The sequence below is a fragment of the Nannobrachium achirus genome (genome assembly GCF_963921795.1).
Source record: "Nannobrachium achirus genome assembly, chromosome: 15".
NCBI classification, from domain to species: Eukaryota; Metazoa; Chordata; class Actinopteri; order Myctophiformes; family Myctophidae; genus Nannobrachium; species Nannobrachium achirus.
In genome coordinates, this window is record NC_137822.1 from 10,789,668 (window position 1) to 10,802,298 (window position 12,631).

General features: G+C 41.8%; 1 protein-coding gene across 1 annotated transcript in view; it reads left to right on the forward strand.

Annotated features, from left to right (window-relative positions):
- Nucleotides 1-11,184, forward strand: part of LOC308299433 (ephrin-A5b-like) — a gene marked incomplete at both ends in the record, with an annotated part of 116,638 nt that extends 105,454 nt beyond the window's left edge. The window contains 3 exons of the mRNA XM_080743210.1: nt 7,959-8,051; nt 8,551-8,631; nt 11,060-11,184. Coding sequence (XP_080599336.1) covers nt 7,959-8,051; nt 8,551-8,631; nt 11,060-11,184 — 299 coding nt within the window. The remainder of the gene's footprint in view (nt 1-7,958; nt 8,052-8,550; nt 8,632-11,059) is intronic.
- Nucleotides 11,185-12,631: the final 1,447 nt, after the last annotated feature.

Here is a 12,631-nt window from a genome sequence, read left to right on the forward strand (position 1 = left end):
TAATTTCACTTAATTTGTCATTTCAGAGGTATTAACAAAATCAATAACCAAAGACAATGCATAGCTATTTCTTCCAGGATCTTCCAGGACCCTTGATAAATTCCAAAACCTTTCCAGTACTGGAAAAATATTTTTCTAATTTCAAAATATTTCCAGGAATTTCATGACAGTGGGAACCCTGAGTTTAGTTCAGTTTCTCAACCTCTTTTTAATTTCAAGGACCCACTAGTTGAATATGCATTAGGCTTACGGAACACACATTTGATACACATTTGTGACTCTGGGACTCCAGTCTACTCTGTAAAAATCCTCAGTGTTTCTTTAAAAGTGTACAAATGGAACCGAATGGACCCCTAAGGGTCGTTCACACCGAGCACTATAAAGAAAACTAGAACCAGAAAGGTGCATTTCTGAGTCGCGATGAATCCACTAGGAACTGAATCCCGTCTTACCATTTATATTATATAACGATTCGAATCACGATATTAGGTTCACAATACCTTCGGATTTATGGGCAGGCCCCCACGATTTTAGCTTCTTTTTTTACCAAATTTATTTTCCAGACATTTAATGACCGATTTTTTTTCTCACTTTTTTCCCCGTCACGGGTCAGACCAGTCCATTCGGACCCTCTGGCGGTCCCCCGGACCCTACCTTGAGAAACGGTGGCTTTACAGGAAGCCACCCTATAGTGGGATCAGCAGGGGGGTGGGTTTCTGGGGGGTGCACAGACAGGTCAAAGGTCATCGGAGACTTGACGTTCGGGGGCCTGAACCAACCCGGGCCAGGAGGGGCTTTTCTCTGGCGGTCCTCGGAGCCGTGCATGTTTTTCTAATAGAGCGGTGAGCGGGTCACAAAGAGAGGGGGAAGTCTGATCCTAATCTCGGGGGGATAGAAATCCAATTTTGCGAGGAGACAGTTGAGAGTCTGGCTCTCCCTGTGTGAGAGAGATGACTGTCTCCCTGGTAAAGCCCCCCTTCCTGCTTCAAAAGCCCAGGTCCCAGGGGTGTCGCAAGGGGTAGGAAAGTGGGACTGTTCCAGGGACCACCCCCCCCCAGAAGCAATATTTGAGTTACATACGTTCGCTTTAAAAATACATATATTCAAAGATTTGCACACATTTTCACAACTTTTTCAAAAAATAGCAGATCTACAAGCTCGCAGCGCGGCACTCGGTGCCGCGCTGTGAGCTTGTATATATCTGCTATTTTTCAATAGTTAAAGCATTCAATAATTCGGGTTACTGGGGCCCAAGGTGGAGGAGGGGCCCTAATAACTTTATCTATTGAAAAATAGCAGATATACAAGCTCACAGCACGGCACTCGGCGAGCTTTGTAGATCTGCTATTTTTGAAAAGTTGTGAAAATGTGTGAAAGTCTTTGAATATGTCTTTTTTTAAGCAAACATTTCTAACTCAAATTTTGCTTCTGGGGGTCCCTGGAACGAAATATTTTGAGATTCGGGGTCCGTGGCCAAATACATATCATCTTGGGGGTCCTTGACATAGGTTTCTTGCACACATTTTCACGATTTTTCAAAAATAGCAGATCTACAAGCTCACAGCGCGGCAGCTTGTATATCTGCTATTTTTCAATAGTTAACATTCATGGGGGGCCCGCAGTGAATCCTTGTACCCAGGGCCCAGAATTTGGTGTGACGCCCCTGCCAGGTCCCCCTCTCTCTCTCCCTCTCTCTCTCCCCCTCTCTCTCTCTCTCTCTCTCTCTCTCTCTCTCTCTCTCTCTCTTAGGGATGGGACGATACGCGATATTATCGTTTATCGGGGTAAAAAAACACTTGAAATAATCGTATTGTGGAGATTTCATTCCTCGTGATGTCGTCCTCCGTCATGCACTGGGATCAATTCACCTTTTATTTGCCGAGCTGCGTATCCGGTACCATTTAAACCCTCTATAATTGGTAAAAGGTACTTAAAGTTTACATACTTGATACAGTCTTTTTTTCACTCTATCAAATAGACGATCTACAAGCTCACAACGCGTTGTGATCTTGCAGATCTGCTATTTTTTGGCAAATGTTCTGCCCCAAGATAATGGATTTAGATTATAGCGATAATATCGTAAATCGCGATTTATTTTGTCACAATAATCGTGATATGACATTTTCATATCGCCCCATCCTTACTCTCTCTCTGTCTCTGTCTCTCTCTCTCTCTCTCCCTCCCTCTCTCTGCCATATAGAGAGAGAGGGAGAGGGACCTGGCGGCACCATTACTATGACTCAAATGATAAGGACTGTTACGCTGCTGATGATTGTAAATCCCTGCCATTAATCACAATTATTACCTAGTAGCCGTTATCACAGTACTCTGAGGCCAGTCTATGACATCAGTGTTACAGTATGACATCGATAAACTCCATATTGGGGCATAGACCAAGTCACCTCCATATACTGTGTGAGCATAAAACAACCCAGACAGATAGATACACATACAGTACAGATAAAGATTTTCCTGGAATTTATAGATTACATTAAAAGCACTAAGTAACTATTACGCCTCACTTTTAAGTGATGGGCCACTACAATTCATCGGCTTTCCCTAGCCAGAGTTGACCAGGATCAAGCCTTTTTCCTTTTTCCTTACAAGCTCACAGCGCGGCTGCGAGCTTGTAGATCTGCTATTTTTGCGAAATTGTGAAAATTAGAATTTTGACCCGATTCTTTAAGTGTCTTTTGAATCCTTCTAAGGTTTTTTTTTAAAAACCTATGTTTCTGTGTCAGCAATCTGCCAGCCATCGTCAAAGAAAAGGTCCTTTTCACTTAACTGTAGCTTAGTTAGTCTGTTCTTGAGAGACTACTATGTCAGTGGTGCTTAAACTTTTTCATGTGAAGGACCCCCAAAATGATATGTATTTGGCCACGGACCCCCATCTCAAAATATCTAGTTCCAGGGACCACCCCCAGAAGCAATATTTGAGTTACATACGTTCGCTTTAAAAATACATATATTCAAAGATTTGCACACATTTTCAAAACTTAAAAAAAAATAGCAGATCTACAAGCTCGCAGCGCGGCACTTGGTGCCGCGCTGTGAGCTTGTATATCTGCTATTTTTCAATAGTTAAAGCATTCAATAATTCTAGGCCTTTTGGTGCTTATAGTGTTGACCTGTGTTTTATAGTGTGATGTCTGTGTTCCTCTGTGTACCCGATGAAGGGAGAGATGGATTGTACAATGTTCTGGTTATTTTAACTCTTGTGTAATACCGTAGTGAGGAAGTTGAGGGCAAGGTGCAACAGCTGGCCAAATAAGATGTTTGAGTGAGTTGCCAAGTTTTCATGATTACACATTTTGTGATACAGTATAGTTAAGATTAAGGATTCTTTTGGAGGGAGGGGTTCTCAAAGTGATGTCCGGGGACCCCCAGGGGGCCTTGGGGGGGTCCCCAGCAAAATTATTTAATATAGCATCTTTCTTTTCTCTTCGAAAATAGCAGATCAGTGTGATGCATTGCTCATAATTAGATCGGTGAAAGATTTCAAAGAACCTTGGAAAAAGTGTGACTCGTTTTGAATCATTTAAGAAATATAATTTAACAACATAAAACTTCTCTTATGGGGGTCCCTCGCTGAAAATTGAAGATGATGGTTGACGGCCATGTAAAAAATAAATAAATAACGAAACTAGACTAAAAACTATGACGAAAAATGTTAGTCGACTAAATCTTTTCCCTGATGAAAACTAAATTATAACCAAATAAAAACTAAGTTATGATGACTAAAACTAAGACTAAATATAATGTCAATTTCGTCAACAAATAAAAACTAGACTAAAATGTTAGGGAGGGACTGGTGGAGAAGAGATCCGGTAGAACTAAAAGACAAGTCATTATGTGTTTGGTTACGCTCGGGTGTTGTGCTCTGAAAATAGCAGATCTACAAGCTCACAACGCGTCGCTGTGCGACGCGTTGTGAGCTTGTAGATCGGCTATTTTCAGCATGCAACCAGGTGTAAAATCAGGCATTACGACGCCATCAAGGCCCACCAAAATACATTTTCGACGACAAAATCAACTGTACATTTAGTCGACTAAAATCGTACGACATTTTGCCAACTACAACTAGACTCAAACTAAACCTTTCAAATGACTGAAATACGACTAAAACCAAATGAAATGTCATTCAAAAGACTATGACTGAAACTACAATCAACATTAGCTGTCAGAATCAACACTGTTTGAGAAGCAGTGACATTGCTAATGCTAACGGTGGGCCCAGACGTTGTTTTAGCTGAGCTCCTCCCGGCGGAGGAGCTCAGGAGGTAGGAGACCAGAGTGCTTTGTTCCCAGAGATAAAGTGATCCTCACAAGGCAAACATCTGATCCCTTGGTATTTATATCAGCCTATGTCTAATTCACCGCACAGTCACACCAAAGCCTTGGGTTACATGCTATCTGAGCCAGTCTGCTGATGTACGAGCGAGCGAGCGAGCGAGCGAGCGAGCGAGCGTGTGTGTGTTTATGTATGACTTTCTGTAGTGTGTGTGTGTGGTGTATCTGCACTTTTTTAATCCACTACATGTATTTGATACCTTGTGCTACTTTGCAGTTTGAGATTAACAATATAAAATATATGTAGCATTACTATTAGAGATTTCAAAAGATGTAAAATGTCGATTAGATGTACTGTTTCACTGTGATTAACCAGTAAGACTCCCTAATCGCAGTGTGATTTTAGAGCAAAATGTATAGGAGCAGTGTCGAAAAAAATCTGTCTGATGGTGGTGCTATATGGGACAGATCCATGTTGAAGACATGAGAGTAGAGCAAGTGATTCGCGTGATTTTAGGGCAAAATTTGTAGGAGGAGTGTCCAAAAATGTGTTTTGCAAGAATCGGCCTCATGGTGGCGCTAGAAGAGGGCCATGTGAGAATTGATGGAGGTTGTGGTTTGGCAGGCAAGGAGTGTGTGTGCAAAATTTGGCATGGATCGGGGCAACGGTTGCAGAGATATGAGAAGGGCAAAAGTGTGACGTGTGACAGACTGACAGACTGACAGCCGGTGGAGGTTATGATTGATCATCATTCATAAATATGCCCAAAATATTCCCAATTTCTCTGTAAATTATTGCGGGAACAGAAAGATAAATGATGGCAGGTGTACATATGTGTCTGTTATGACACATAAGATAAGACTCTATTGATCCCTAACAGTAACAAGAGTATTTCTACAGCACGTTTGCTTAAATCAAAAGATCAGAGTCCTCCTTTCATCCAGCCCTGACACAGCGTGCTGGAGGACATGACTAATGCTGCATGGATCAAGTGTTGCAGCTGGTCATGCACCTTTTACGCATTTGGTTCCATTCGTACACACTCCATCCAGCAGGCACGTACGTGCACACATAGTCATCAAAAAGGGGGCTTGAGCCCCTGCCCTTCCCTCTGCAGACCATGAATGCAGTTTTTACTATGTTGAAAGAAATGCAAATGCCCTCTTTCCATGCCTTACCTGAAGGCGGCGTTTAAGAGAATTGCCTTGTCCAAACTCTCCTGAACTTGAATGCAGCATCTTATGCTGAAAGAATTGTCCTCTCTGTGTAGAAATCAAGCATCGAAAATGCATTTGGCATCCAGAATCAATGGGGGTAAATGTACTATAATACAAAAACAATGTATTGAACTTAAGTCTCCATGGCGTGAGTTATCAACAGAAATAGTCATTTTGGGGGTGAACTACTCCTTTAACATTTATTTAGCTTGGAGAGACCGGGGAGACCCCTGTTACTGAACAAACACTCTATAGCAACGATTACCATCAGAATATTGAGCTTAGACTTTAACAAAAATACTTTTGGGTTTTTACCAAAATATATCACTTATATAGAGTGCCTTTTACTCTCAGAATTGTACTGTGTAACGGAGCCATAAAATGAGAGGGAGAGAGTTCCAGCCACTGTCGGGTGTGAGCTAAGTTACTCGATACTTGCTGACACAGACAGAAGCGACGTGATTCTGTCCCCCCCACCCCACCACCCCCCTTTTCCCATCGCTTTGCCCCGTCTGCTACCTCGGTTCCTATATCATTGCTGTCGGGCAGAACGTCGAAACCTCTTATCTCCATGTTTTAAGAGCGTCACACAAAAGCACCAAAAGAAGTAGCCGATCCAGAAGCGACGCGTTTTGAGCCTGTCGATCTGCTATGTTTGGACGCTATTGAATTTGAATCCTGAAAAGAGTAACCGTTTGGGGCTTATGAGGTTTCCACCGTACGGAGACAGAATATATACCGTTTATGTCGCTGTCGGGTGGAAACCTTGTATGTCCTAAACTGTAAATTCTCAGGAAATGGAAAAATTGAAAATGGTCTAATGTAGATTATTTTGTCACAGCATTGTGAGACTATTTTCATTACTAGTGCAACGAAGTAAGGCATTCATTTACACAAACACACACACAGTTGAAACGCGGAGATACAAGGTTTCTGCGCAGACAGCGACCATAACTCTCATCATCAAGTTCTAAAGATGATTTTTATCTTGTTTCATAGCCGGCCCGCCATCTGATAAGTGCCTTTGAAATGAGAGCCTAAGTCGTCCAGGACGGTATGAGGGAACTCTGAGCCGGGCTTTACTTTTATCGGGAATTTATTACCGCCGCGAAAGAATCCACCCAGTGAAGTAGCTGGGAGAAGTGATATAGTGATCCTCTGTATACGCAGATGTGCATAGTTGTGAACGCACAGGCTGCACACGCAAGCAGGCACACATGCAGTATGCAAGCAGTGTGGCTGGCTGCACGCACACACACTCACAGAACAAAACAGTGACTTAATAGTCACTCACACAGGGACGTGCTGGCCATTGGGAAAAGCGGGACAACTCCCGTTGCACAAAAGTAGTGAAAACAGCCGGTGCGAGGCGTTGTGTGCTTGTAGATCGGCTGTTTTCACTAGTTTAAATCATTTTTAAAATGCTAAATACAAAACGAGCTGTTTTGGACATACAAAGTTTCCACCCGACAACGACAAAATATAATAAAAAAAAGAAAATGAGGGCCTCTCCAATTATTTTTCCCGGGTTGAATCAGGGGTCCTGCACGTCCCTGCACTCACACACACACACACATTCACTGTACATTCACACAGGGGTGTGTGTGTGTGTGTGTGTGTGTGTGTGTGTGTGTGTGTGTGTGTGTGTGTGTGTGTGTGTGTGTGTGTGTGTGTGTGTGTGTGTGTGTGTGTGTGTGTGTGTGTGTGTGTGTGTGTGTGTGTGTGTGTGTGTGTGTGTGTGTGTGTGTGGCCGGACGAGGCAGTTTTGAGTGACTGGTCAGGCACCAGGAAGTGACAGAGGTCAGGTTAAAAGGGCTGATGAAAGACTAAATATAAAGACTAAGACTAAATATACGGACAATTTCGTCAACAAATTAAAAACTAGACTAAAATGTTAGGGAGGGACTGGTGGAGAAGAGATCCAGTAGAGCTCAAAGACAAGTCGTTTTATGTTTGGTTGCACTTGGGTGTTGCGCTCTGAAAAATTGTAAGCTTGTAAATCAGCTATTTTCAGCGTATTAAGTGTATTATCAGGTATTACGATGCCAGCAAGGCCTGCCAAAATATGTTTTTGTCGACCTAAATCAACTGTAGATTTAGTCGACTAAAATCAACTGTAGATTTAGTCGACTAAAATCTGATGATATTTAGTCAACTAATACTAGACTAAAACTAAAACTAGAATCCATTTTATTCAAAGGACTATGACTAAAACTAAATCCAAATGTTGCTGTCAACACTGCTCTATTGAAGGACACGCAACATGTGGAATGCAAGTGAAATACTAGAGGTGACCTTGGCAGCGTCTCATTTTTGTTTTGGTGAAGTTGGGTCTGTGAAGGATGGGTTTTTCAGTGTCGAGTCAAAAAAAAACATGTCGGAATGATTTCTATTCTTCTAATGCGTGTTTGGTGTATTTTTTTGTCTTGTGTTTTTTTTTTGTTTTGCAGCCTCTACTATCGACGACAGGGGAAGAAGGAGCTGTCTACGTCTCAAAGTGTTCGTCAGGCCTGCCAGTAAGTGGATTTCAGGAAGAATATATTGTGTTCTGATCCATAAGCCATTCTTCTTATCCCGTTAAGACCAGAAGAATACCTAGAAATGTCTTCTAAATCCTAACGGTTTTCTGAAAAAAACGTATGTTTCTTTATCTGTGGTGCTCAAAGTTTTTAATGTCAAGGACCCCTAGAATTACATGTATTTGGTCGCGGACCCCCATCTCAAAATATGTTGTTCCAGGGACCCCCCAGAAGCAAAGATTTGAGTTAAAAGAAATCGCTTTAAAAGAATATATATTCAAAGATTTGCAATCATTTTCATGTTTTTTCAAAAATAGCAGATCTACAAGCTCATAGCGCGGCACTCGGTGCCGCGCTATGAGCTTGTATATCTGCTATTTTTGAATAGCCAGTATAAAAAAATCATTCCCGGTCTTAGTAGGTTATCTTATTCTATTCTGTTGCATCGTCCTCCAAAGCGGACGCCGTCTTCTGTAACTCCTCAGATATTCACGTCGCTGCTTTTCTCCTCCTTTTGTTGCAGACAATTGTGTGAAGAATTCAGTGACCGTACAGGAAGGCGTCGATTTTGACGAGAGGATCCACAATTCCCTAGAACCTCGAGGTTTGTATTGTTATGCATGTTGTTAAGGGTGTGTCTCTTTGCCTGCCCGCCTGCGTCGTGTGTTGTGTGAGCCTGCTTGTTTTTTTTTTAATAGAATAGAATAGAATAGACTTCATTGCCATTGCACAAGTGCATAGGAATTCTCAGAGCACAGCTACCAGGGTCAGTGTTTAAAAAGATAGAAGAATACATACAAGACAAGACAAGACTATAAAACATATGTATGCATATTATGTTTACGTTTAAGTAAAAGTACCAACACAGTACCAACACCACAATGTAGAAATACAAAAGCTTGTAGATCGGCTATTTTCAAATAGCCACGGTATAAAATAGGGCTAAAGTGGTTAATGTATGTTTTATTATATTATGTATGTATAGTACAATATTTGGATCCAAGATGTATCAAGGAGGAGGACGAATGTGGAAGCCTTGCAGTTGCAGTGGCCACAGAAATGTGTAGTTGCTAAGCTACAGTTCAGTCACTCACAGAGAAAATTGATGTTGACAAATCTCCTCGCCTATGGCGTGTTTAAGAGGCTTGGATTTCTCACGATTTCAGTTTTTTTTTTGGCTCAGTACTAAGCATGTGATACCTCGTTTTGTGTAGCTGTGATCCTCTACCTTTTATATTGAAGCTCTTATCCATAACTTTATTTTAGTTTGAGTGTGTTAAAAGGATCCCTGGCTAGTAAGTCAAATATGCCTTAACTCATTCACTGCCCAAACATAACGAAACCACTAACCACTAGCCAGCTATTTTTCCTTTTTCCTTACCTTTTCAAGTGGTCACAGAATGTTTTTCTATTTTTCTATCGATAGCCTGATCGTTCACGGACACACTTTCTGTGCTTCCGTGGAAAAGAAACGCGACTTGTCGGAGTCTCGCTATCTATATAGTTATTGTCCATTGAAGAATCCTGCTGTCCCCAGTTGTTTGTTTTCCATCTCATCTTTAACCATTTTAGTCGGGGATCCACATGCCCAAAAGCTCAAGGAATAGGGTTGAACCTGTGATGTTCTGCCGCACTTTTTATTTCTGTTTTATCTATTAGTTTGGTCATTAAGGTCCACAGAATGAGAGGCCTGCTCTGCCGGAAACATCGCGAAAAAAGGTTATGGACATTTGTATATTCACTGTCCCATTGACTCCACTAGAAATATTAAAAAAAGAAAATAAATCTGCTTTAAGTAGCATGTGAGGGGTCAAACTAGGGGTTCTTCGTCATTCTGAATCCATTGCAAGCATTTGTTTTGCATGAAAAAACATTACTTGGGCAAAATATTGGCAACTAAACACTGTGAAAAGTGATGAGTCATCACTTTTTTCCCACTTTTCACAGTTCTGGGTGGCCAAAATTTTGCCCAAGGAATGTTCTTCATGCAAAACAAATGCTTGCAATGGATTCAGAATCATGAAGAACCCCTAGTTTGACCCCTGACATGCTACTTAAAGCAGATTTATTTTTATTTTTTAAATATTTCTAGTGGAGTCAATGGGACAGAAATATACAAATGTCCATAACTTTTTTTTGCGATGTTTCCGGCAGAGCAGGCCTCTCATTCTGTGGACCTTAATGACCAAACTAATAGATAAAACAGAAATAAAAAGTGCGGCAGAACATCACAGGTCCCCTCCCATTTTGGTGACTGGATCCCCGGCTATTTAGACTGGGAGCGCATTATTACTTAAACCGTTATTTTATGCTTTAACTATTGAAAAATAGCAGATATACAAGCTCACAGCACGGCACCGAGTGCCGCGCTGCGATCTTGTAGATCTGTTATTTTTTTTAAATTCGTGAAAATTCGTGCAAGTTGAATATTTTTGGCCCGATTCTATAAATGTCTTCCAAAAAAAAAAGAAAGAAAAAAAAAGTTTTTGAAAAACTCATGTTTCTATGTCAGTGGTTCTCAAACCTTTTCATGTCAACCCCCATCTCAAAACATTATGTATCAAGGACCCCTCCCCCCAGAAGCAAATATTCGAGTTACATAATGTTTGCTTAAGAATTGTCATGATTTTTTTGCCGCGCTGTGAGCTTGTATATCTGCTATTTTTTTAATAGTTAAAGCATAAAATAATGGTTATATTTGTTAAAATCTAGAGTGACACAGATGCAGGTCAACATCCTGGAACTTACTTGCAAAACCTTTAAAAGTGTCCTCCCTGCCATTTCTTGGCAAGTTCAAAGGACTGATCCTTACCACATTCAATCACGATTGCACATGTTTCACTTGATTTATTAGCTCTGTTCTTTTGTAAATTACACTGTTTAATTTATAATGTTTTATATAGTTTTTTATTGTTTTGTATTGTAACCTCGGCTACATTGAAAATGAGGGCTTGCCCTCAACTGTACTTAGAGTATAAATAAAGGTGATGATGACGCTAATCATCCTCTTCCCTTCCTCTCCTCCCGTCCAGACGACACGAGTCACGAGTCGGCCGAGCCGTCCCGAGGAGACGTCAACTCCGTGGGCCGCCTCCACACCTCCTTCCTCCAGCTGGGCTCCGCCCTGCTCCTCCTGGCCGCCATCTTGTCTTCATAGCACTCTCTCCTTCCCAGAGAGAGGTTTCTGTGGAACGTGACTGTCCTGAGTGGACCACAGCCCCCCCTCCTCCTCCTTCTACCATCCCCCCAAAAAACCCACTGCCCACTCCCCCCACCCCTCCCCCCCAAGGAGCACTTTTGAAAGAAAATAAGAAAAAGAAAGGAGAAGAAGAAAAAAAAAAAGATTTAAAAAAACTGTCGGACAATCTCCCTCCCTCTCGTTGGAGGAGAGGTAGGGACATTCGGATTGGGAGATGCCTTTTTTCTTTTTTGTTTGTGATATCGGGAGGAGAATTGCCAATTAGTGTGTCTTTGCTTTTCCACTGGATGCCAACGGTCACGGCGTCCCGATCAGTTAGCTTTGGGTGACTCGCCGCCGTGCCCCCATCATAATTAAACATGCACACAATCACGCTCCCAGGGTGTACTCAAAATAAAGCCCGGTTTATGCTCTGCAGTACGACTGTGTTGCGTGCCAAAAAGAATCGGATCTATAAGCTTGTAGATTATGTCTTATTTTCGGACACCTTCGTACAATAACACAGAGGGGAAAGTAGTGTGTACTATACACACATACTGACAGACAGCCACACACAAACTCACACAGTAAATTCAAACACAGACGTTAAACACAATCACAGCATCGCTAGAAGACTAATCAGAATGCATCAGAAGCGTAACCCTAGTAGTGCGATGGAGTCTTAGAATAACAACGGTGGAAGACCGTGGGAGCTTGAACCAGTCCCAGGACTGAGGAGATCAGCCTATGACGGCGAGGAGAGAAAATAACAGCAACCTAACAACGACCACGATTACTGACAATACTAGCCAATGGAAAAGAAGAAAGGACACTGACAATACTGGCCAATGGAAAGAAAGAAAGGACACTTGTTTCGTTTTGAAGAGCCTCTATTGCTGCCGGGACGGACGGACGGAGCGAGCCCGGCGCGGACAGGTAGAACTTTGTGCTCAGGAAAAGCCGAAAGGATTTTTTCTTTTTTTTTGTTATCTCACAGACCTGTGTGCATGGAGGATATCCTCTCTGAGAGGAACGAGGAAGAAGTTTAAAAGAAGCACTCGCGTCATTTGTGTTCAGATATAGGAGGCGAACCTGGCGATCGATTAATGTATTTTTCTTTTCTTTTTATTTTATTTTTTTTAAAACGAGTCACGTAAATTCAAGTGTAGCAGCCAACACGGGTGTATATTCGAGAGGAAGCCGATAGAAGTCGATAACGGTATTTTGCCAGGCAAATGTATTTTCCTATTTATTGTGAGGTCCCTGTGCTTTGTTTCCTCTGTTCTGATGTCATCTCTGTAACTTACAGTACGGCAGAATATTGCTCTAACAAAATACACTCCACACTCCGCACCATTAACGCTAGGTAGGTCATATTGCAAAAGGTTCATTTGATACAATCTCGCAGCATAATTGTATACAATAT